At 31.5% G+C, this 27,112-nt stretch overlaps 1 protein-coding gene across 4 annotated transcripts in view; it reads left to right on the plus strand.

Annotated features, from left to right (window-relative positions):
* Positions 1 to 27,112, plus strand: part of LOC126734915 (uncharacterized) — a 401,529-nt gene that overhangs the window by 305,874 nt on the left and 68,543 nt on the right. For all 4 annotated transcript variants that reach the window (XM_050438755.1, XM_050438754.1, XM_050438753.1 and 1 more), the window contains one exon: positions 24,228 to 24,304. In XM_050438755.1, coding sequence (XP_050294712.1) covers positions 24,228 to 24,304 — 77 coding nt within the window. The remainder of the gene's footprint in view (positions 1 to 24,227; positions 24,305 to 27,112) is intronic.

The raw sequence follows: 27,112 nt of genomic DNA on the forward strand, positions 1-27,112 counted from the left end.
GTGAACATGCCTTCCATGTAGTGGTTTTCCCATCCAAGTTTGCATTTTTTTCTTGCTCGGTGCGATGGTGTATAGGCAGATCAAGCTTATGTAGTTTAAGTGGTGTTGAGTCGTCTGCTTCACATACGGCACGATAATTGTGTAATGTTTCAGCCTTTCTTAAGAAAAAGGAATGCAAGTTACTCATTTGCTGAGTTAGCTGCTTCTCTATGTCGGTCATTCCTCTTCTTCCCATATGTCGAGGTAGCGTAGTTTGTTCTACGGCACTCCGCGGATGATGCTGATTGGCTTTCGTTAGCAGTGTTCTAGCTTTTCTTAGCACATTTTCGTCCATTTTACTCCAATCTATAATATCAAAAGTTAAAGTTTCTGCTGTTAAGACTTGTTTTAAGAAGTGGTCGCATTCTTGTAGTGAGCTCATTCTTTATAGTTCACTGGTCCTGCTTTATTCCTAGATATTTGTAGGATTCTTCTTCGTCCATAGCATTAATTATCTGACCGTTTTCTGTTTGAAAGTCACCTGGTTGTAGTTTACTTTTAATAATGTTTACAGTTCGGCACTTATCCAGTCCAAAGGTCATTCCTATAACGTCAGAGAGTTTTTCCACTATTTTAAGCATCTGATCTAGTTGATTTCATGTTGCTGCAAGAATTTTTAAGTCATTCATATAAAATAGATGGTTTACTCTTGTTAGTTCTCTATTATCCTTTTTTAGACCAAATCCGTACCTAGTTGAATTGAGTTGGCTGGATAGTGGGTTCATGGCAAGGCAGAATCAAAGCGGACTTATGGAATCTCCCTGAACTATACCCCTACGAATAGGAATCATATTAGTTCCAATGCAGTTACCATTAGGGACCCGCAGTTTTATTAATATTCGCCAAGATGCCATAGCGAATTCTAAAAAGGAAATTATGTCGTTATCTATTTTGTGCAATTTAAGTATATTAATAAGCCATTTATATGGAACTGCGTCAAAAGCTTTTCGATAGTCAATGTATGCTGCAAAGGTTTCTCCTGTTGTTACATGACTGATTGCAAACTACGGACTCGATAACATCTGAAACATCCTGTCTGTTGAGTCGCTATGATACTATTTTGGTCACAATGTCTGTAAATACGTTCTGTAATGCAAGATGTATTAGGTTTATAGAGTGTGGGTAAGCATGTTTTTGGCCAATATTTAACCGAATCTTGAGTGTTTTGGTAATCCTTAGACAAGAGATATGTAGTATCTTCTGTTAAAAAATTAGGCATATTCTGAGGATTCGGAAGTACGTCGTTTAGAAGGTCGATGAGTTGTTGATGTGTTGACCACAATTTCTTAATCCAGTAATTTTGGACGTGATCTGAGCATCACAATCCGTCACAATCCTCTGGCGTAATTTTCGTATTGTTTCGTATATTTTTTCCTACTAAAGTCGGGTTAGAAAGATTTTTTGGTATTCATTTTTGAGATACTCACCTTATTTAATTTTGAATAATCACTCATTTTAATAAAGGGTTTATGATAGGGTTAGTTATTCTAGTCTAACTTAAAGTGAATTTAATCTCATTAAAATATACCTACCCTCATCGTATTTTGCTTACAAATTTATTATTAGACTATAGTTTTATATAGTTCCCCGTATAATCATATTGTATTATTTTTATTGCTAATTTAATGAATTTTCTAACATTGCTTTCAAGAAAATTAATTCAGGAAAATTACGTTTTCATATCATAACACTCAAAATAAATCCCTAGTGTTAATGATCCTTAGAAATTCGTCAAGCCGTAAAGAAAATAGCCCTTTAAATTGAATAGCATCAGATAATACGGTGTTTGTGTTAGAATTTAAGAAAGTCCCATTTAAAGTTGCCGTTTGGGTCGGGGGGTTAAGCTCAGCTTCAGAATTTATGATAAACGGCCATAGTTAAAAGTTGAAACTGATGTTTGTTTTAGTTTAAATTGGGACGAAAGTTTGCTCGCCGGATTTAGGTTTATACCCCGTTCTAGTTTGTAAATAAACTTTCTTCTTTTAAACGATATTTTATTTTTAGACTAAACGGATATAAGCAAAATAAAATTCATATATGTACAGTTACTTAATTGGGTTTATGTAGTAGAGAAAGCTTATGCGAACTCGAAATAGGAAATTTAATAGACCTGTCTTGAACAACGTTATGCTGAATTTTAAAAGTAACTTTTTGCTATAAACATGAGACTGTTTACTGTGCTGGGGAATATATGTGTATGCCTACGGCAAGGAAATTATTCTTGCAATTTTTAATACGCAAAACAGTATTTCAATTAACTTGAAAAAAAAAACGTCAAAATCATCTTAAGACATATTTATTAATAATATCATCCTAGATATTTAAAGTACAGAGATTTCCTGATTAAAACAGAAGTGGGCTGAGACAATTTTCATAAAAATGCCAGACCACCACATTATTCTCTGCCATTGAGGAAAAGAAATACATTGAGGAACTAGCGGGAAATTAGTTTTTCATAAAACAATTATTAAACACAAACGTCTATATACTCTAGACTCGCTAAAATGGGAGCAGCTCATAGCAAGAACTAACGAACAGTAGGATATACAACCATAGTTTTTTATAAATATTAACGTACTTAACTTAAAAAAGACTATTGAAAGAAAAACACGAGATAAAAAAATAGCAAGAAGATTGTAAATAAATACAGTGAATAGCAAGCGATTTTAAAAAATAAGGAAGGAGACAAACGCAAATGTACATAATGAAAATTATGCCCAAAAAGGTAATAAGAAAGAGGCAGTACATTTAAAATTAAAAAAAAAAGACAAACAGATCAGGACGTAGATCTTTGAAATTACAAAAGAAAATGAGAAAAAGAGGAATATACATTATAATAACAATATACAAACTGCGAAACTGTGTCGGCAAAGTGACGTCAAGCCACCTTCAAAATATAATCTCTAACATTTCTCTAATGACACCTAAATATCTTCCAGGATCCACACCAAGGAGACGAAATATGGCGTATTTTACCTTCACTTGAACTCTATAATACTTCAACCGTCTTTGAATGGCTTACAGAAATTGTGTGATTTAACTAAGCCCTGAGAGTTTAAATTCAGTGTATGAAATAAAGAGTTGAAAAGTATCAATGACTGAATAGTAAGCAGCAGCCAAGAAGTTTGTAGATCTTTCAAAGAGATTTTGACTGTAATATTAAGCCATTGTTTTCTTTAACGATTGAATCATTCACCATTCTCTCACCCATTCGCTCCAATCCGTTTTAGATAATAAATTTCAATGAATAGTTTTATTCATAAAAATCTAGATGTCTTAAGAAAATTTAGTCTAACGATTAGTTAAAGTTTTTCAAGAAAAAAAAAGCGTCAGTGTTGACAAGAAAGACAGTTGTACTCCAGTTGAATCCTTTAAACTCAGTAATACTTTAATCAACTATAAAAGAGTCATAATAACTGCAAATGCCTGGTAGATAACCTGTAGAACTCGTATTTTTCATTTAAAAAACGTATTATTTGTTATTAAAATCGAACATGAATCTCTAAATTCTGCTGTTCCAGTAGTAAATACCTACAGTTTCCACAAAATTATAAAATATATTTGTAGTGAAACAACAAACAGAAATTATTAAGCGATGGAAAGCTTTGCTAGTATAAACCAGGATCAGAGTGCTGATCCAACACATTTTAGTTTAACACAAAGGCTGATGAAAATTATGTTCTTTGCAAGAATTCAGTAACTTCAAAAATCCCATTTCATACCTATGATCAAGTTCTCAAAAAGAAACTGAATTTGAAAAAGAAAATGGATAAGTTTCTCCAACTATAGCTGTGCGACTGCCCTTTGTGATGTAACCGATGACATTTTCAGATCCTTGGACGAAAGCACGTCGACAGTGTTGATTGTGTGATTACAGCAAGGCTTTCGACACGCTTAATCATGAGATCTTGTTGTTAATTCTTGGTTTTGTAGGATTTTATACTAAGGCAGTGGATGTCATAAAAAGCTTTGTCACTGATAGGAAAAAGAGGGTTTGTTTAGATGGCACATATTTTGAGGATGGTTCTATATTCTATTTAAACGTGTCAACTTGTTACGTATTTAAAATATTTAAAACATCATATTTACGCTGACGACACCCAGATAATTTTTTTCTTTGATCCTTCTAATCCTGAATATGCCAACCATTGTTTATAAGACCTAAAATTGCTGTATGACCAATCCTTATGGCATTGTTTGCAGCTAAATTCGAATAAGTCTGTCGCTATGTTATTTACTAAATACACTTTAAGACAAAACCTTCGCATTCAGTTGCATATCAATAATGAACCAATTTCATTTCAAAACATGAGTAGGAATCTTGGTGTATATATGTATATTGACTTGAAATTTTCTCACCATGTAACAAAAAAGTTACAAAAAGGTTTCAAAACAAGAAAAATGCTCTGCGATTCCCTGATTCTTTCACATCTGACTTTCTGTGATAGGTAATATTTATGGTCCTAGTCTTGATCATAGGGACAAAAAGCGTGTGCAAAAACTTCAAAATGCTTGTGTGATATACATATTTGGAATACGAAGACCACATGGGATATCACAAAAATTGAAGGACTTGCTGAATATGTCTCAAAGAAGAGAATTAAATTACACTGCGGTTTGCTATCGAAGCTTAAAAAATAAATGTTCTCCCTACCTAATAAATAGAGTTAAGTGCAGGGCTGTTACTAGCCGAGTCAATATAAGACATCGAAATTCTCTGGAGATCTCACGGCATCGCAAAGAAATTTTTAAACGCACAAGAATTTTTTTTCCTATAATATCGCAACTTGTGTGAATAAACATATACCGGACCTCTCGCCATTCATAAATGCTTTTCAAAATAATACAAGGAAAAGGCTTATAACTGCTTTATTCTAATATTGTGTTAAGGCCATACAACTTTATATTTTTGTATACCTATTGCTTATAGTCAACTAAATATTAAGTAGCAAGAGTTAGGTTTAGGTTTTACTATTATACAAATTTTATTATCTAGGTCTGAACTTGTATTACTTCTTAGATTTAGAAATTTGTATTACACCTATAACTTAAGGTTGTGACTTGTGTTTGTTGTGGGTTAGATTTTAGTTACCAGGCTGCAACAGCTCTTAACTTTCTATTTAGAAGCTGAAATTTGACTTTTAATTCATGTCCCTATTTTCGCTGACAGATGTACCGATATTTCCTTGAGGATTTATATACGTTTTTATTATTATTATTATTATTATTATTATTATTATTATTATTATTATTATTATTATTATTATTATTATTATTATTATTATTAGTATTATTATACAATCATAATACCGATCCAGATAAAGAAGGAGTAATTGAAAGAAAAACTTGGCTCAGTAATAAGCTCCCATCAACAAGTTTTCATGATATTACAGAGTATTGGTGAGAAGCTTTACCTAAAAAGATAATATGGTGTTTGCCTAATCAGCAGACTGTTTCAACATCTGCATCTCGTTAGAGGGAAAAACACTATGTACATCTTTCCAATGTTAAGTATGCATTTCCATGGATACCAATATATTTGTCAAAGTAGACAAATATACAGCACCTCTGTTATGTGATCTTAGTAAGGCTTTCCATTGCGTCAGCCAAAACCCAGCTCTTAACTTATAATTTTGCTGTCTACCTAGTAATGTCGATTTTAAAAAAATCGTGTATTTTAATTGGTTTGTTAAAAGTGAAAAGAGTGGGGGAAGGGGGTATGTCATCGGAAAAAGTAGTATACACCACAAAGTTTAATACGAGAAATAATACTGGTCTTAATTTGTGTTAAAGATTTACTAATTAGTAGATAGAATATATAACTGATAATAGTACTTCTCGCTCTTTAGATATAATAATAATAATAAAAATAATAATAATAATAATAATAATAATAATAATAATAATAATAATAATAATAATAATAATAATAATAATAATAATAATAATAATAATAATAAACTTATACACCGCTTTTATAGATTACCGTAAGGCTTTCGATACCGTTCCACACACTTGGCTGCTTAAGGTCCTTGAGATTTATAAAGTCGCTCCACCGCTTATCAATTTATTAAAACATATGATGGGTTTCTGGACCACACAGTTGAATCTTAACTACAAAAATGAAACTTTAGCGATTGAGCCTATTAAAATACAACAAGGCCTTTTCCAGGGAGATTCCCTCCCCTCTGGTTTTGTCTGGCTTTGAATCCCCTCTCCCATATGCTTAATCTAAGTCAACATTTACCGTTAAAAATAAAAGGGAAAACCTATATAATATTACACATCTAATATACATGGATGATATTAAAGTATATGCTGCGACATCAACGCATGTCAACTCTTTGCTGCGAACAATTGAAATATTTACCCACGACATTAAAATGAGTTTTGGTATCGAAAAATGCAAAACTCAAACAATTATCAAAGGTAAACACAACACCAACAACTTTGAATTACAAGATGGTAGTCTCATTCGGGCTATGGAGGAAAAGGAAACTTATAAGTACTTGAGCATACATCAATCAGCCCATATAGAGCACAAGAAAATGAAGCAGAACCTACAAAAGGAATATATCAATCGTCTTAAGTAAATTTTAAAAGGTAAACTGAATGGTAAGAACATGATTAAAGCGGTTAATACCTACGCTATCCCTGTCTTAACGTATTCTTTTGGAGTCATTAGGTGGACAAAGACTGGTATAGAGGAGATTGAGAGGAAAACCAGAACAACCCTTACGACGTTTCGAGCAAACCACCCTCAGTCAGCCATCGAAAGACTTACTCTTCCCAGATCCAAGGGTGGCAGAGGACTAACTGATATTTCTTTTCTCTTCAAAAAACAAGTAGCAGATCTTCAGAAATACTTCCTCACTATTAGGGATATCTCTTCTCTTCATAGAGCAGTGGTGCTAGCGAATAACGGATACACACCCTTGAATCTCCGTGTAGGTAAGCACAACACATTACTGTAACAAGATCAGAGCACACAGCCATAAAAGTTAACACATGGAAGCAGAAGGCAATACACGGAAAGCATCCCCACGAACTTAATGCCGAACATGTCGATTATGAAACGTCGAACTACTGGTTGACTCGTGGAGATCTATTTTCTCAAACTGAAGGCTTTATGATGGCTATACAAGACCAAGTGATTGCTACAAGAAATTACATTACTAAAAATGAGAAAGTAATCGACGATCGATGTAGAAAATGCCTGCGCGTACCGGAGACAATTCAACATAATTATAACATCAGGATGCACATCTCTATCAGCTGCCGAATATCTGCACTGACATAACTGTGTGGCTAAAATTATTCATCAAGAACTGGCAAAACTTCATCTAATTGGTGAAACTTGCCCCTATTACCAGTACAAACCAGAAACTGTACTTGAAAATGACGAATTTCGCCTCTACTGGGACAGAACTGTTTTGACCGATAGGACGCTGACTTCAAACAGACCAGATATAATCTTAATAAACAAATCCCAAAAGAAAACCTTTCTTATTGACATAGCAGTGCCAAATACGAATAATGTCCTAGAAACGACACGCACTAAACTTGCTAAATACGCAGATCTGGCTCACGAGATAAAACAATGGAGGCAAGATAATGTATATACACTCCCTCTAGTTATTTTATCCACTGGAATTGTCCCTTTAACACTATCCAAAAACCTTAACGCATTGGGTCTTTCCTCCTGGACGATTGTCACTATACAGAAATGTGTTATACTGAATACATGCAACATTATTCGAAAGTTCCTAAATCTGCCATAGCAAAATTCATCTTGCCTTCAGGCCGATGAAATTGACAACACCGCTAAAACAGAATAATATGGAAACTAAGTATGAAACTAATATTTAGCTTGTAAGCTCTTACTTTCTAACCTAACTTAACTTAAATTTTATAATACTCTAAATTTTAATTGCCTAAAATTCCAGAATACAACAATCATTCCAATAGGAAACTATATAAGTATACTGATTGTTATTACAATTTATAATCAATTACAAACCCTCAAAATTGAGCAACATATGACATTCTACATTTTTTGCGGTCATAAATTAATAAGAGAAACTCTATGATTATAACGCAGAGGACGACCGCGCACATCTACCCTAAATTCAAGCTTCTTAAATAAATAATCAGGTGTTTTAGATACGATTGTACATATCTAACCACTTTGCTCTGCGTAAAAAAGGTGTAATATATTCATGCCTACGGATTCCATAAATTAGACGTAAACATGAATTTTGAACTTTTTGAATACGTCTTGCTTCAAAATTATTAAGACATGGCCCATAAGCAACGTCACAATGGTTTAAGTGGCTTAGCACGAGAGAATCGCATAACAAAATGTTTATGTTCTTTTGCAGAAGATGACGACTAGAGTAAAGTAAGTTAAAATTTATGCGCTGATTAGCAACATCTAGTTCATTTGGAAAAAATGAATAATATGATCGAGTGTCATCCGCATAAAGGTGGTGGTTACAAAATTTAAGGTCATTAATAAAGTTGGATGTATAGATGGTATAGAGGTCCCAATATAGTTCCCTGAGGCACTTCAGTACTGACATGGAGATGGTCCGAAGACCTGTTAGTTAGATTATGATTTTATTAGCTCAATAGCTGACATACTAAATCCAATAAAATGAAGAATTGCTATAAGAACATGGTGATTTAACGTATGAAAAGCCTTACTATAGTCTAGCAAGACAAGAGCACTAATCTTTCCATCATCAATTGATTTGATAATATCATTCGTGACATCTGCTATAGCGGAGGAACACCCAAAACCCGGACGAAAACCAGATTGCTTGGGAGGAATAACATTAAATTTACAAGTAAATGACCTAATTTGTTTCTCAATTATTTTCTCGAAAATCTTTGATAGCGCAGGAAGAATGCTTATAGAATGAAGGTGAATCAGATCGGTAGGCTTAGGGACATTGGGCAAAGGAATTACGTAAACATGTTTCCAGCAATGTGGAAGCAGTTTCAATGCATACATTAATAATATGAGTAATGTAAGGAATGATATGAGTACAACATAGTTGAATCAAAACAGAGTTATTTAAATCACTCCCAACTGCCTTACTTTTAATATCAAACACTATTTTAGTTACGTCAGCCTCGGTCACCGGTTCAAAGGTAAGATTACTCGTAATACCTTCCTTAACATGGGTATTGTAGAACTGAATCAAGGTATTGTCTAAAGAGCATGTAGAGTTTGATTGATTAATAAAAAATAAATTTATTTGATTGAAATCTTTAGATAAAGCCGATGAAATGTTAATATTATTATTAGACTAAAGATTAGGTTTTTGCAGTTCAGCCCATTTTTTTTTAAGTGTTGAGCTGGAAAACTTATTTTTACGGTAAGATTTTTTTTCAGCTCTCATAGCACAAGTTGGGTAATTTCTTAATTCTTTATATTATGAATAATGCGCGGGCTGTTTAGATTTTCTGTACCGTCTCAGGGCATTATTGCGCAAAAACTTGATATTATCTGTTATCCTTGGCGAATTTTTGTATTATTTGTACGAAACGGTCTTATTGAAGCATGAATATCAAATAAGTTTAGGATAAGAGAATTAAAATACTTTAGCTTATCGTCGATGTTCGGAATGTAAGAAATTTCATCCCAAAGCCATATTAAAAGATCATGATTAAAAGCATTAAAATTTGTATTTTTTGGTGGTCTATATTTAAGGTTCAGATAGCGCATTTGGACTGGTTAACTGTAGATAAATAGAAAAAATTAAATCAATAAGAGATGCAGAGTAGTTAGTTATTCTGGTGGGTTCGTTGATCAACTGTTTTAATTCAAAAACTTCAGCAATATTTTCCGTTTTTTTTTGCACTATTGCTATCCTGCAACAAGTTTATATTAAAATATCTCAGGCAGATAATATTTTGATACTGCGAGAAATACTATTTTCAGAAAATTCCAAAAAGTCATCTACATTTCCATTTGGGGGCCTGTACATTACTCCTACTACATATAATACACCACAATAATTCAATTCCACCCACATAAATTCAACAAATGAATGAATTTTAAATTTTATGCCATCTCTAATTTACACCTCCGCCCCGGCGATAAGGTCGATCTTAAGAGATAAAAGTAAACTTATTGATAATAATGACACTTGCATTAAAATCTTCCGTAAGCCAGGTTTCTGATAATCCTACAATGTGAAAATCAGTGCTTAAAATGTAATCTTTCAAGTCAACAAAATTAGCCACAAGCGATCGAATATTAAGATGCGATATATTGAAAGACATTCTTAGAATTTTAAGAAATGTAACAGGGCCAAAAATTATACGCTAAGAAAAAATAATATACCCACTGCAAAAATAAAAGAATAGGAGGCAGGGGTCTGACACCAATGTTTAAAATATACCTATATCTGTGTATAAATAAGATAAATTTAACACAACACAAATTAAAAGCATTAACCTAATAGTGTAAAAAAAAATAAATATTTACAATATCGACGCGACAAAGATATACATAAGACTTACACACTATTTTTTTCGACTACTTTTTTCCGCCCTTCCTCCACTGGAGGTCGAGTTAGTTCTTCCAGTGTGTCTGGTAGTTCGCTGAATAATTGAAGTAGTTGACCCTGATTTTTATGTTCTATTCTTTTCCCTTTTTCTTTTGGCTTCCCGGTAACTTCTTTGGTAGACTCTTCTTCGCTTCTTGAATCGGACCTCGATGGAATCTCTTGAAGCAGTGCCTGGTGACTTGTAGATGTAGTTTTGCTCTGTCTATCTGGTGTAGCTGGAGCGCTATTACTAGGAAACAGTTGTTTTTTGTTTATCAAAAAATCTGTAGGTTTCCGCTGAAGCTTGTTTTAAATCAGTAACACTGAGCGTACAGCGTCAGTACATTGGCGTAAAAGTTTTTGCTTATTGCTATTTTAAAGTATTTAAAATAGCAATAAGCAAGAACAAGATTAAACAATTGGTACATATAAGCTGTAAAACTGCAGACCTTACTAAGCTCTAGTTTTCTTCGAAAAGATTTAGAACATAGACAGCAAGGACTTCAATTTGAAAACGTTCTATAAAATACTGGAATAGCATATTTCAGTCTTTTAATACTGCCATTTTTCTACGTGCTGGAGAATCTGCGATATAAAAAAATAAAGAACTTACGAGGAAGATGATTCTTGTAATTCTAAGGTTGAAATTAATCTGGTACTATGCTGCTGAGATCTTAAAAGGTCCCAAAATAATCCTAGATATGAATCCACCTTAATGATCATGAGGTTTATTTTAATAAATATTTTGTATAGTGATCAAGCCGAACTCCCCAAAAAAAGAGTTTTATTAAAAGTTTGTATACAACATTTTAAAAAATCATGTTGACTGCATGGGCATTCTTGGAAAAATTAAGTTTTGAACTTCAAGATCAAATGCAACCCTTGCTTTTACCTTTTTCCTCACAATAGCTCCCATCATCTAATTTTCATCGATCTATCTTTTATACCGCATATAATATAATAAATATTTCTCTAGTTTATAAAATATATTTCATTACAGGCAATAAATATTTTTTATTCATATTAATAAATTGTATGAGTATTTCATTGTTGGTCCGCTTATTTCCTATTTATTTTTGCCTTAATTAATATTTTAATAAACTTCTTTAAAAATAAATTTATTATTACATATAGTGTTACATTTATAAATTATTATTACATTTAATATTAAGTATTTTATCTTAGTTTAGTCTTTTAATTAAGTCCCACTAAACTTGTTGTATTATTGGATTAAATAAATAAATAAGTCACATATAATTCTAAAATAATTTTCTTCAAGCATAATCAAGCAATAAGAAATTTAAATTTAAAAATTTTGCCAATTATATTTTGTCCTTTTTCATAAAAAGTATACAGTATTAAAATCGCAAATCACGAATGTGTATTTTAAAGCTTAAAGTTCACATTGGGAATTGCTTCCTTCCTCTCGGAGATCCGGTTATTCCTATTTTTCGCTCCTAGGCGTTTTATAATGGCATTTTGATATTCGATTTTAAACCTGGCAGCAGTAAAGAATTTATGTATTCTGTCGGGTATTCTTTTTATTTATCTGCATTATTTTTAACTTTGGACGAAATAAATTCTGTAGACTTCCCAATTGCTTTTTTATTTCAGGATATAAACAGAGTTTGTCTCGAGTAGTAACTGAAAGTATAACATTCTATATATAAGGGTATAAAAGAAAATTAATATAAAGTTATAAATTAGAAAAAACTTATAAAATAACAATATCGAAATACGATTAGTACAACAGAAACTCCTTTAATATATGTTTTAGAATAATTTGTAAATGAAAAAAAATCAATGTCATAATCCAAGTTGCAATTATTGCCAATTCTTCGCATTCTCGAACATGGTGAGCTAGTAATATATCTAAAAGGTATAACATGGAATACATACAGGGTGTTTCCTAATTACGGTACGAAACTATACAGGCTGAATCGTTAGGTCGTTTTATGAAAAAAAGCTCCTATGAACGTATGTCGGGAGTTGCTTTGTTTCTGAGATACAGGGCGATGAAAGTTCAAAAAAATAACGGTATTTTAAAAATACTATAACTATCCTTAAACCGATTTGGTTGAAATTTGGTGCAGTTATTTGAAGTTATAAGACGCTTATTTAGCTGTAACCAGATTGAAATTATTAGGTCCAGTGGCGTGTCAGTGGGCACCACATGCTTATTGTTGAGAAAAAAACAAGGCCAATAATTAATTGTTTTGCAGCTTTTTATTTATTTTTGTATTTAAGCAACTAAAAATACAACTTTTTCGTATCTTATCTTATATCTTATCTTCATATCTGGCTTTGTTTTCGAGAAAAAAAATTTAAAGTGTCCTTCTCAACTCATTTGTCTTGTCTAAACTCATTCTAAAAATTATCCATGGACGACAACATGAAATAAAAAACAATTAATTCGATAAACAATTTCGACCTTAAAGTACATGAGCAAAATGTCCACCCTCCAATGCACGACTTTTTGGTCTCTTGTGTCTTGTTTACTATGATAATAAACATTCAACTTCTACGATTTTTATTATCAGATTTTTGAAATACAACAAAATAACAAATATATTGCTTCTTATGACAAATAATTGGCAAGTCCATTCAAGTACCTCCTTTGTACCTACCTGCTTTGGAGACCAGCTGACAGTGATAGAATTGCTATAAGTAAAATTCAGCTGTCAATTAGCAGTGATTCATTACTCCATCATGAATAATTTTACTAACCATGAAATGCACTTTATTTATGGATTAGCAAATGGAAATGCGGAAGAAGCACGAAGAATTTACCAGGACAGATATCCTAACAGAGTAATTCCATGTGCAAAAACATTTAGAAAACTACATGCAAGATTATGTGAAACTGGGAGTTTTATTAAAAATATGGGTGGTGGAAGACCAGAAACTATAACAACGCCTGAACTGGAAAAAGCTATACTTGATGCGATAGAAGAAGATCCTTCCAATAGTATCAGGAAGATTGCACTGCAGCTTGAAGTCAGTTCAAAAACCGTTTGGAAAGTTCTAAAAAGAAACCTCCTGCATCCATATCACATACAGCGTGTACAAGCTCTACTGCCTCGGGATTTTCATCCAAGATTAATGTTTTGCAGGTGGTTGATTCATACGACGGCACACAATAATAATTTCCTACCAAATATTTTATTTACGGACGAGGCAAATTTTTCAAGAGATGTTATTATGAACTTCCACAATGATCATTTTTGGGCCGACGAAAATCCCCACGTTATTAGAGAAACACATTTTCAGCAACAATTTTCGCTGAACGTTTGGATAGGAATTATTGGTGACTACCTAATTGGCCCATTTTTTTTACCGGTAAGATTAACAGGTGAATCCTACACGGATTTCTTGCAACACCATTTACCCACTTTATTAGAAGAAGTACCCCTACAAGTAAGAGTCAACATGTGGTTTATGCACGACGGGGCTCCAGCTCATTTTAGTGTTCTTGCTCGTCAGCATCTCGACGTCATCTACCCTAATTGCTGGATTGGACGTGCAGGACCTCAAAATTGGCCGGCTCGCAGTCCTGATATGAATCCCCTGGATTACTATTTATGGGGCCATCTGAAGGCTCTTGTTTATAAAACTCCTGTTCTAGATGTGAATGAATTGAGGAATCGGATAATTGTCAATTGCAATATCATAAGGATACTCCAGGTATTTGTGAGCGTGTCAGACACTCAATGACAAATCGTTTGCAGTCGTGTATTTTATCAGAAGGTGGGCATTTTGCTCATTTACTTTAAGGTCGAAATTGTTTATCGAATTAATTGGTTTTTATTTCATGTTGTCGTCCATGGATAATTTTTAGAATGAGTTAAAGATACTTAAAATTTTTTTTTCGAAAACAAAGCCAGATATGAAGATAATTTATGATATGAAAAAGTTGTATTTTTAGTTGCTTAAATACAAAAATAAATAAAAAGCTGCAAAACAATTATTGGCCTTGTTTTTTTCTCAACAATAAGCATGTGGTGCCCATTGACACGCCACTGGACCTAATAATTTCAATCTAGTTACAGCTAAATAAGCGTCTAATAACTTCAAATAACTGCACCAAATTTCAACCAAATCGGTTTAAGGATAGTTATAGTATTTTTAAAATACCATTATTTTTTTGAACCTTCATCGCCCTGTATCTCAGAAACAAATCAACTCCCGACATACGTTCATAGGAACTTTTTTTCATAAAACGACCTAACGATTCACCCTATATAGTTTCGTACCGTAGTTAGGAAACACCCTGTATATTAAGTCCTCTTATTTTTTTGATATTATGGTGCTGGGAAAATTATTTAGCAGCAATGGCAATGAATATCATATTGACGGATACTGAATGTTTTGTAACAATGCTAAATATAATAAAAACTATGGCGTAGTAATATTTATAAGTTTTTAACCTCATGTATAACATTAAACATTATCTACTATAAAAATCAAAAGTTATCATGACCAGTCTTATAATAAACAAAAATAATCACATTTTTTTATATTATATGCCTATATAGATTGCCTGACACACTAAGCAACTTTTTCTAGAAGATTTAGAATAATTTTTAATAAACAGCAAAATGCATGCTCAATCCGATATTTTATTAAGGTATATAAATATAAACATTCTTGAAAAAGAAATATTACCATAAACTCAGATCTTCCTTTACTCAATCATTTTGGTTTTGTATCCTCTATTAATACGCCAACTCGTAAAACTTCTGAAACAACCTCATACTCGGATCATAGTTTTATGAGAAATAAAGTAAATTAAGGAAGTCTAACAAATAATTCATACATTTCACAATTAGATTAAACTAATTTCTATTGAATTATGTTAAATTTGCACATGAAGTAAAGAGAAAATCATGGCATTATTAAAACAGGAACTGATTTTGTTAATATGCTAAGAGCACGGCTGGAATAATATATTAAAAAAAGTAACGTAATACAGGCTACTGGCGAATTCTACAAGATAGTAACTGATGTACTTCACAGAAGTGGTAATAAAACCACACTACTTAAACTTAAAAATTAAGAAAAGTCATTTATATTTAACCACACCCTGTTACATATTGTTAACTTGATTTTGAGTACTGGAAAAGCTCCGGATCAGTTCAAAATTTCCATTGTGACTCCAATTTTGAAATCTAGGGACAAGGCAGATATAAGTAACTACCACTCCATTAGTGTTTAAATAATTTGTCAAATATTTTTGAATTGTAAATATTTTAAAGAGAAACTGACACATTTTTTGACAACAAACAATATCCTCTCAAAAAAGCAATATGGATTTTTGGCGAGTTCTGAGACTGCTGTTACGCTGATTGACATTGCTAAACAAGTTACTTATAACATGAATAAAGGTAAAAAGTTTATCGCAGTATTCCTGGATTTAGCAAAGGCATTTGACACGGTACCCCATGATCAACTCTTTAATGTAGTGTTTCAGTATGCTATTAGGAGTTCTGTGTTAGATGCCTTTAAGAACTACCTAGATAAAACAAAAGAGTACACAACAGTTGGAGACGTAGTTAGTGATCCTCTAAATTTATATAGGAATAGGAAGTAGATTAGGTTCAATACTTCTTATCACCGGACAGGGTGTCCTGAAAGTAATGGGACATAGAACCAAAGTATATAGATTTTAAACTGTGATAGAACAGTCAAAGTATTATTTGATTTATCGTTTTTTTCTCATATGTCCTGAACCGAATGACATACTGACATGAAATTTAGAGCATACGAGTCTTTTAAAAAGTAAAATTAAATTTTGTATACAGTTTTCGTGTTTTCGGTAGAAGGCGCTGGTTGCGTTAGTTTTTACTTTTTTAAATCCCCTAACTTTGCAGCTCCATATTGGTTTAAAAAGTAGCAAAACAATTTCCTTTTTTAATATTACATAAAAAAATGTATTCCTCATTAAAGTCGCTAGGAGCAACCATTTTCAAAATAATCGCACTTCTAGATTTTTCTAATATGTAAATGACTTAAATTTACTAGATTTTTAGCAATCCTAATAAAATAAAATTAATATCTAAGATTATTGACATGTATATAAAATTAGAATAGTTACTAAATAAAAAAAAATATTACGACTTTTTTGTTAATTCTTATATTCAAAGTAAAAGTAATTTATTTATTTTTTTTATATTTTATTTTCAAACAAATATACCAAAAACAATAATAAATAAAGAAACATACAAATAATGCTACTATAACAACTGTTTAAAATGCCCTCCATTAACTTCAATGCATTTTGAAATACGTTTAACAAATTACTGCCGTATTTTAAAAACAAGATCCTCATTATTTTTTAACATGTTTTCAGAATTTACAATATTTACATTTAGTTCATTTAGATTATTTATAGAAGTATCATAAACAATTGATTTCAAATATATTCCCAAATACAGAAGGTTATGGTTTAAGTCTGGACTACGCGTAGGCTAAAGCAAAGGTCCTCCACGGCCAATCCAACGTTCGGGAAATTGTTGGTCAAGGTAATTGCGTACCTGTAGGGAAAAATGCGCTGGCATAAAATACATGTTCTGTCTAGCATTTAATGGTATATCTTCTAAAAGACGTCCAATTTCATTTCGTAAGAAATTTAAGTACGAGTCTCCGTTCAAATTAAGTGGTAGTTCATGGGGGCCTATTATATGGTTTCCAATAATACCACACCAAATTTTAACTTTAAATCCATGCTGGAAATGACGACTGATAACTGAATGGGGGTTTTCAGTATCCCACATATGAGCATTTCTAAATTTAAATACGCCGCGTCTAGTAAATGTAGCCTCGTGTGTGAATAACACTCTGCTAATAAGCATTGGATCTGCGTTTTGCATATTTTTACACTGACGACAAAACTGCATTCTGGCTGGCAAATCTGGTAGGATCAAACACTGAACTGGTATTAAGTGGTATGGATAGAGGCCTTCTTTCTGAAGTACTTTACCAAGACATGATTACATTCGTAGCTGCCGCAATTCGCCTAGTACTTAACCCGAGATTTTCTGCTACACGGACTAAAATTTCTTCTTCCTGGTCTTGGGAAATATTTTTTGGGCGGATCAAAACAGGCATTTTTGGCCGAAATGATCCAGTTTCTCCTAGTCGGCTATAAATTCTTTGGAACAATTTATGGTTTGCTTGTTATCTATCTGGAAATATTTCCTGATGCCTGCGTCTTGCCAATAAAATTTACTTGCGCGTAAACACAAAGCATATCACGCCAATCTCCATTTTGGTAAACAAATTATGCCTACGCATTACTTAAAATGATTAAACTTAAGAGAAATACTTTTTATTCGTTTTAAAAGTTGTATATGTTATTCAAAAAGTTTGACATAAATAATACAAACACTGTCTCCAACGCCAACTGCCAAAGATGCGATTTAAATAAAGTAGTAAATTATTATTATTTTAAACATTTTTTTAAAAAATAGTGATTATATCGAAAATAGTTGCTCCTAGCGACTTTAATAAGGTATACATTTTTTATGTAAAATTAAAAAAATAATTTATTTTGATACTTTTTAAACCGATATACGGGGCTGAAAAAAGTTAGGGGTTCTAAAAAAGTACAAACTAACACAACGAGCGCTGTCTACCGGAAATACAAAAACTTTATGCAAAATTTCATTTTTTTTTTTAAAGACTCGTATGTTTTATATTTCATTTCACTATGTCAATTGGTTCAGGACCTATGAGAAAAAAACGATAAATCAAATAATACTTTGACACCCTGTATAAAATCTTCAACAGATCTACAAACTGACAATGGTTTCTTAATATCATACGCGTACGACACAGCAGCATTTTTTCAGCTAAGACATAGGGCATTGTAAGAGAGAAAACAATAATGGGACTAATAAAGATTGCTTAGACAATTTTAAATTGACATTAACAAAAACGAATCAAATATCCGATCGCTTTCATTTTAATTACATACATATTAAAAATTTTAAATATGCAATTAAAGAGACTTAAACTTAAACTAAATATCTTGGGATTAGTGTTATATAATAAGTACTTAAATGGGAACAGCAGAGTTTGTATCTTACAAAAAATTTAAGAAAATTAATTTATTATTTTTATATATTGAGAGGCATTTGAAAGGCAACAAATTACTTATAGCATCGGTGTAGAAAGCCCTTGCCGAGTCAATAATATGGTATGATATGGTTTGGGGTGGTCTATATCAAAACTCTTTAAAATAGTTAAATATTGTTCAAAAGTATATACTTAAAGTGATAAATAACCAAGATAAACGATTTTCAACTGGACAACTGTATAATCATGAAATACTGAATTTTAGGGCACTATATATCTTAGAGGTTTGTTCTTTTAGTCATAAAAATAATATCTTGAAAAATTATGTAGATCATAGACAGAACACGCGGGATAAAATAAACAAATACAATCAAATACTACAAATTAACAAGAATGGAAGTCTTATATTTTTCAAATATTTTGCATCTAAAGCCCCGTCCAGACCGAATTTCCAACGCTAGCCAACGGCACATGTGAAGTAGCTTGGGACGCGTTTGTTTTGGTTTGTACGGTGGCGGCCAATTGAAACCAATGCTTCCCAATGGCAAAGTTGGCGTTGGCTTGCGTTCGGTAGTCGAGCGGTAACATAAAAGAGATGCCTGTTTGTGTCGAATTTGGTGTGGACGAGATTTGGATTATTTTCAAATTTCTGTCGTTCGAAAACATTTGTTCTGTGCGTGCGTATTCTGTGCATATTTTTGATATGGAGTGGACCGAACATTTGTGTTTAAAATTAATAGAAATTTATAGGGATAACCCTATTTTATGGGACCCTACAAATTTACAATTTAAATTGTCAAAAAAAAATAGACATTTGGCAAAACATAGCTAGTCAATTTAACTGCGACATCTCAGAAGTTAAGAAAAAAATTGAAAGTTTAATGACTTCTTACCGCCGAGAAGTTCGCCGTGAAAATATGACGTTTTCTGGAATGGGGACAGAAGATTTAAACCGTTCAAAATGGTTTGCATTCCAAGCTATGCAGTTTTTAAATAGCAAGTTTCGTCCAAGAAAAACTTAAAAGACTCAACTTGTAAGTATATATACCTACTTTATTATTTCTTAATTAATATAGGTACTAATTTTTAAAAATAGGCAGTTTTTCATGAATTTTGCAAAAGTTTTTGTGAATTTTGTGAATGTGAAACCTAAAATACAAAAAAACAACATATTAAAAATACATCGAAGTCACAACACAGTAGAGATATCTTTTCTATGCACAAACATTTTGCTAAGTTAAAGCACCGTTGGACGTAAAATATTCGGCAAACTCAGCTCGTATTTGTTCAGCACTTGTAGCCAATTTTCGAGCTACTTTTGGAATGGTCGTTAATCCAGTTTGACCATCGGATTGTTTTCGCCATAATCCTTCTATTATTTGTCCATTTATCTCGCTATCAAAACTTCCATTTGGACTATATACATGTTTCGAAGATTGATTTTTTCTCAAATAATTGTGCAAGTAAATGCATGGTATAACAATATTTTCTGCTTTATGTGGTTCTAACAACATTGGCTTCCTTAAAACCCGAAACACCGCAGATAATATACCGAATACGTTTTCAACAATTCTTCTCGCTCGAGAAAGTCTATAATTAAAAACTCGTTTGGAAGATCCATTTTGATGAGAGCCTGGGTATGGTTTTAAAATATTATCTTTTAAAGGGAAGGCTTCATCAGCAACGAAAACATACGGGATATGGTTGTGTCTTCCTGGTAAAACATCTGGATTTGGCAAATTAAGAGAATTTTCTTAGAGTTTTTTAAACAAAGTTGCATTTCTGAAAACACCTCCGTCGGAAATTCTTCTCTGACATCCATTATCGGCATATTGAAAGTTGTAATCACCATCGACAAGTGCAAAAAGGACAATGCTAAATGTTGATTTATAATTAAAATAATTACTTCCACTGCAAATTGGTGCTTGTATTTGTATATGCTTGCCATCCGTGGCACCAAGGCAATGGGGAAAATTCCAATTTTCTTCATATTGGCGAGCTACTTTAAGCCAATCCTCGGATGTTTCGGATAGCTGGAAAGAACGTTTTGATTTATTAAGGAAATAATAAAAGTAGCTAATAAAAAATAAAATAGAAAAAGAAAAAAGGTATAAAAATAAAAGTTTATAACTGCCGAATATTGTTATGTACGATGACAAACTATGCGGTTCCGGGTTCCGACTAACAAGCAGATCAGTTTAAAAATATGGGTTATAGCCGAGATTAATACAAACCAATTGCAATTATACAAAAAAATGTTTTGAAATCATAAACATAGGACCAATTATTAGACTACGTAATTATTTCTCAATTATTTGTTTACAGGAGACCAATTTGGCCGGAAACTTTGAATCAGAAGACACATCATCAAACATACAGCAAGAAAACAGTGAACTTGTACAGAAAGACGGAAAAAATATTGAAGAGACACAAGTTCAATCAAATAATAAAATAAGTAAATGTAAATTACTCACAAATATGAAACCAAAAAATGTGAGAAGCGAGGATCCTCGAATAGGCGAGACCTTCAACATCTTGAAAAATATTGAAGCAAAGAAAGCCAGAAGGAGAGAGAAGCTACTCGCTTACTTGCGTTGTAGGAACTTCTGTTTTTATACGGTGTTGTCATCCACCAGCGTCTGCGCCTTCGCTTCTTATTTTTTTTGTTTATTCTTTAGTAAATTATGTAAAACAAGAAATCCTGCACTTGCACACATTAAATCATCATCACTTTCGCTCGATGAAAAATTGAAAAACCACCACACAATCAAAAAAAATTTACAACCACCGAACCGCTACTAACGGTCTTCAATGCAACACTAAAAATTCGGTGTGGACGATGTTCTCAAATCCTTACCAACGCTTACCAATTTCAACGCCAATGACAGCACATGTGACGTTGGCGTTGGTTTACGTTGGAAACTCGGTCTGTACGCGGCTCAAGATCCATAATATTATTACACTAAGAATAAGAAGCATCAAAGAAAATAAATAATTTAAAATTGTTGTTGTTGTTGAAAACTTATAATTAATAAAAGTACTGTTTTAAGCAAGAACTTTTATGTGTTTCATTCTTGTTTTGGTTGATTTTCTGATTTAATTTTCTAATAAGTGTTTTTCCCTTCTCCATTGCCTTGTTGTTTTTTTTAGCATCTAAGTGCTATTTAAGTAAACTTAGCTGTAGCATTACTATAACTTTGTATTATTATTACTTTGAATCTACATTTAACAATTATAATAACATACATATTGCAATTATATTCAACACTAGCCATTCTTTGTATATTTTTTTGATATGTTTACATCAAATTTTCAGTTATTTAGATTTGAGCTTATCCAGGTGATCTACCCACTTCAACTACAAATAATTTATTTAACAAAATTGAGAAGTTAACTTTATTAAATGTTTGCTAAAATCACTAAAGACTTTGTCCATATGAATACGATTATCAAGATTTAATTTTAAGTATTCAGCATAAATTAGCAAGTTACTTTTAAAAGACCAACTGCTAAAAAAACTCGTGCTGTTCAAAAATAATATTTGTTTATCTAAATTGTAGAAATATTGTGAGTTTTGGTAAAATTGCAATGCTTATTTATAGTACCATAGTTATTTACTACATTTTTAATTTCATTCCTAAAAATATGTACAACATTTGACAGTTTTCTGGAAAAGAGCCGTTTAGAAGTTTTACAATATACACTTATAATATATATATATATACAGGGTGTCTCACGACGAATAGACGCGTTCGATATCTCGGAAACTAATTTTTCAAAAATTTTGAAAATGTGGTAACATGGCACAGTCGATGGGGGCTACACAACTAAAATATTTTGACAGTTGTGACGTTTCCGGTTATACCGGAAGTAGGTGTCAACTTCGTTATTTTAAATGGAACACCCTGTATATTTTTACATTTTTGGCTTTTACGTGAAATTCTAAGTATATTTTGTGTATAATGTTCTATACCTAAGTGTAACCGTTTTTGACATATTCTTAATTTCATGTGAAAAACTATGTTTATAAGCCCTAACATAATTACCGATTACTCCCTTTTAGTAGCCTTTATTTAATGGTTAGTCTTGGTTTTATTTTAGAGAAAGGACCACTTTAAAAGACTATTTTAATATTTAGCTAAAAAAAAGATACAGGGGGGTCAAAAACTAGCATTAAAAATTAAAATGAAAAAATCATTAAAAGTCAGTTTTTTTTAATGGAAACCCCCTATTTTTATAATTTTTTCATAAAGATAATTAAAAATAAGGTTAACTTTGTTTAAGGTTATCTAGTCCAAAAATTGATAGTTTCCGAAATATTGGCAGTTTAAATTTGGCCTAATATTAAAACCCGTATAGTAACACGGCTTAAGGATTGTTGATTAGTTGGGCATGACGGTTGTCATAGTAACCGCTAGAAGCGGCAGTAAGATAATGAATTATAACAGAAATGTACACTTTTTAATTAAATTACACTTTTACGAAGAAAACTTAAATAGCAGGTAACTTATAAATTTAATGCATATAATCCATACGGGTTTTAATATTAGGCCAAATTTAAACTGCCAATATTTCGGAAACTATCAATTTTTGGACTAGATAACCTTATACAAAGTTAACCTTATTTTTAATTATCTTTATGAAAAAATTATAAAAATAGGGGGTTTCCATTTAAAAAAATTGACTTTTAATGATTTTTTCATTTTAATTTTTAATGCTAGTTTTTGACCCCCCTGTATCTTTTTTTTAGCTAAATATTAAAATAGTCTTAAAAATAGTGTTTCACATGAAATTAAGAATATGTCAAAAACGGTTACACTTAGGTATAGAACATTATACACAAAATATACTTAGAATTTCACGTAAAAGCCAAAAATGTAAAAATATACAGGGTGTTCCGTTTAAAATAACGAAGTTGACACCTACTTCCGGTATAACCGGAAACGTCACAACTGTCAAAATATTTTAGTTGTGTAGCCCCCATCGACTGTGCCATGTTACCAAATTTTCAAAATTTTTGAAAAATTAGTTTCCGAGATATCGATCGCGTCTATTCGTCGTGAGACACCCTGTATATAATATATATGTTATATTCTTTGATACAAAATGCAGATATACCATCACGTTCAGAATCCTTTTTAGGAACTAAGTTTTACATACCCAATCGTAAAATAATTAAACTATTATTGGCAATAATATTATTTTTTTAAATTAAAATCACATCAATTACTCAAAAAATTACATATATCCAGGGAATTCAATATTATTTTATCACTAAATGTAATCATAGAGGAAATATTTAAGCTATTTTTTCATGGTAAAATAAGATTTTAACATTTGTTGGTTTGAAAAAATAAAATAAAAAAGCCGTGATAAACCTCTTTTCCAAATAACAGCACTTACAAAACCCGTATAGAAAAAGCACCCCTCTTACTCAATTTAAGAATTTCCTTTTTTTCCTCAATTTCCCCCTTTTGATGAGTTTTATTTGGAAACAGGTCCGACAAGGGTACAGTGAGGTTCGAAAATTAATTATTTTAATTTTTGTTACAGCTATGAAAGGCAGGATTATCAACTGCTCCCCGCATCAAGACATTTATTTTCTGGAAACGCACAATGCGAAAAATGAGGTAAGATTTACCATTATTTTACTAAAAGATTATTATTTTAAAATTACGAAAAAGTTATATGTTTAATAAGGTTATATTCCTTTGTTATTGAGAATTTTTTTTCTCTATTTAGCTAGATACAACTAATTTCTTCGAGATACTATAGTTAGTTATGGATTTATTTCGTAACCTGTTGTCTTTATATCATTTTGTCAAAGTAAGAATTATAAAATTTAAAAGTGGTTTATTACATTTAAGAGAAGCGAGCGTCTGTACATAGAGCGTCAAAGAGACTTCGGTACCCGATTACCAAATATTTTCTAGACGTCTTGTATAAACTGAAGCTTTGAGATTATTCATAAACTACGTCAGGCGATTTTTGTTAAAATAAACGTAGCCCCTCTCCCTTGTGATACAGTAGAACATTCGAAAACTTTCCCTCCCTCCCCACCCGTCAATGATCACCAGCTAAACGCTATTATTTTTCACAATCTACGAAAAAAAAATAAAAATTAACTACAAATAAGTTTCTGAAATTGAATAAAATGGTTAAGAAAAGAAAGTTGAAAAAGAACTACAAATAAAAGTTGAATTCTGTTTTTTAAATGAACATTTTCTATGTAATTTATTTGTTACGTGACATTTTCGGAAGGTCTTATCCCCATTGTGACATATGTTGAGGATTTGCCAAATTCGGATGGAAGCCGCACGTATTTTATGGATAAAAAATTAACTCTTAATAAAAACAGCAATAAAGTAGACAGACGACGTATTCGAAAACAAGAAATCGAAGAAGATGTTCTAAAAGCAATAGAAGAGCATCTAGAAACCATCTTTCGAAAAATTTTCCTGATGGTTAGTATTAGCCATCCAGTTGTTTGGCATATTCTGAGCACTTTAGCCTGATTTTCTCGTATATGATATTCGAATTATTTACGATTATGAACGGAGGCAACAGCGTTTTTTCCTTTAGGTATTATTTTTTTGCAGATCCTAATAGTTTACTTTGATTGAGAGGTTTTATTTCTAGTTTTGTTATTAATTTTCACTATCTACAGGCAGAAGAAAATCTTCATGGAATTATAAAAATTAATTTTCAGGAGGAGTTTTCGGAGTTGCTTGAGCATTTTACCATCCAATTAATTTTTTTATTTTTTTTTTGTATATTCAGAAAGCTCACTTTAAATCTATTATATTAAAAATTTTTGGACAAAAATAAATAAGGATGAATAAACTTTTTAACAAAAAAATGGAAATTTATGTTGTATGTATATAAACGACTATTTGCGTATTCTCGTCTATATTTACTTATAGACACAAATAAGAAAAATGTACTATAATATTGTCACATGCTAATCACTTTGATATTGATCTAAAATATTTTTATGTTCAATTAATCAAATATGCCTTATTGTAAAAAAATTTAAGAAATTTTGTAGACAAAGCTATACATAAAAAGCAAAGTACACAAATATAGAAACCAAAATACAAGTACTAAATAAATATATACGAAACTGGGTACAAAAGACATAAATGTACCTGGTCATATTTCTTATACTAAATGTAAAAAGTAAGAAAATAGGAAAGTAAATAAAAATAGTAACAAGAAAGTAAAATAAAAAAAGTAAAAAAAGTAACAAAAACATTAATACAATGTTTAAAAAGTCATAAAAAATTTTATAGAAATTTAGCAATACAAAAAATTGCTATTCTACATCGTAAAAAAATTACATGATACTCAAAAATTAATATTAAAAAAAAGTAATCTACTGCATATAAAGCTCTCTCCAGTAAATATGATTTCAAAGCATTGCGAAATCGAAGAAAAGATGTCAAAGATTTAATTTCCAAAGGCAGATGATTGTACATTTTTTAGCTCCGTAAAGTTATGCCTACATTATATGAATAAAAGATAACAGAAAAAAACCTTTTTAACATCGTTGACCAAATTATCGTGTTTAATTTTGGAACGTTGACATTAATAATTAATCGTGACATTGTTAACATAACCTCTTTAGGAGAATCTAGCTAATAAATACATCATTGGTTGCCAGATTGTGAAGCTATTTTTTTAGATTTCATTTCTTAGATATTATTTTAGTATATAAAGGTTTCAGGCCAGGGGTCTATTTTGGTTCAAGTTTTATTTCGCTCTCGATTTTCTTATACAAGTACTTTATAGTAACTTGTTTTATCATTTCACACTATTTATATTAGATATTACCTAGATATATTAGACAATCAAATTGAGATTGAAATTTTGTTGCATGAGCGTTAGGGGAATAAGACATTCAAATTGAATTGTTGTTGAATGAGACCTAGGCGAATATCTCAATTGTATGCTGAATAGAGTAGCGGTTGATTGGGGCTGGATCGAGTTGAATTAGGTTAGGTTTTATTTCTTTATTTTTACAAATTATAATCGCTACACTTGCCGAGGACTTTGAAAGAAATGAGGACCTAATTCATAACCAGTATAGGTTCCGGAAAGAGAGATGCACAATAGACGCGTAATAGAAAATTGTACAGATACTGCGGGAAAATAGACAAGAAATAGAGACTATCATAGGTGCAGACGTAAAAAATGCAATAAACTAGGAAATAATAACACAGGTCTACAGGAAAATTGATGTTTTTGAATCAACTCTTCTTAACTAATTTTGACCTTCTAAATCCGAAACTGACCTTAGTTTTGTCCTATCACATCCTTATTTTTCACAAACTGATATCTTAATAAAATTCCTTATTTTATAAGAAAATAGTATATGTATATAAAATTCTGCAAAAAGTTTTTTAGCATAAATATGACAAAAACCAATATTTGAAAAA

Source organism: Anthonomus grandis, chromosome 4 (assembly GCF_022605725.1).
Source record: "Anthonomus grandis grandis chromosome 4, icAntGran1.3, whole genome shotgun sequence".
NCBI lineage: Eukaryota > Metazoa > Arthropoda > Insecta > Coleoptera > Curculionidae > Anthonomus > Anthonomus grandis.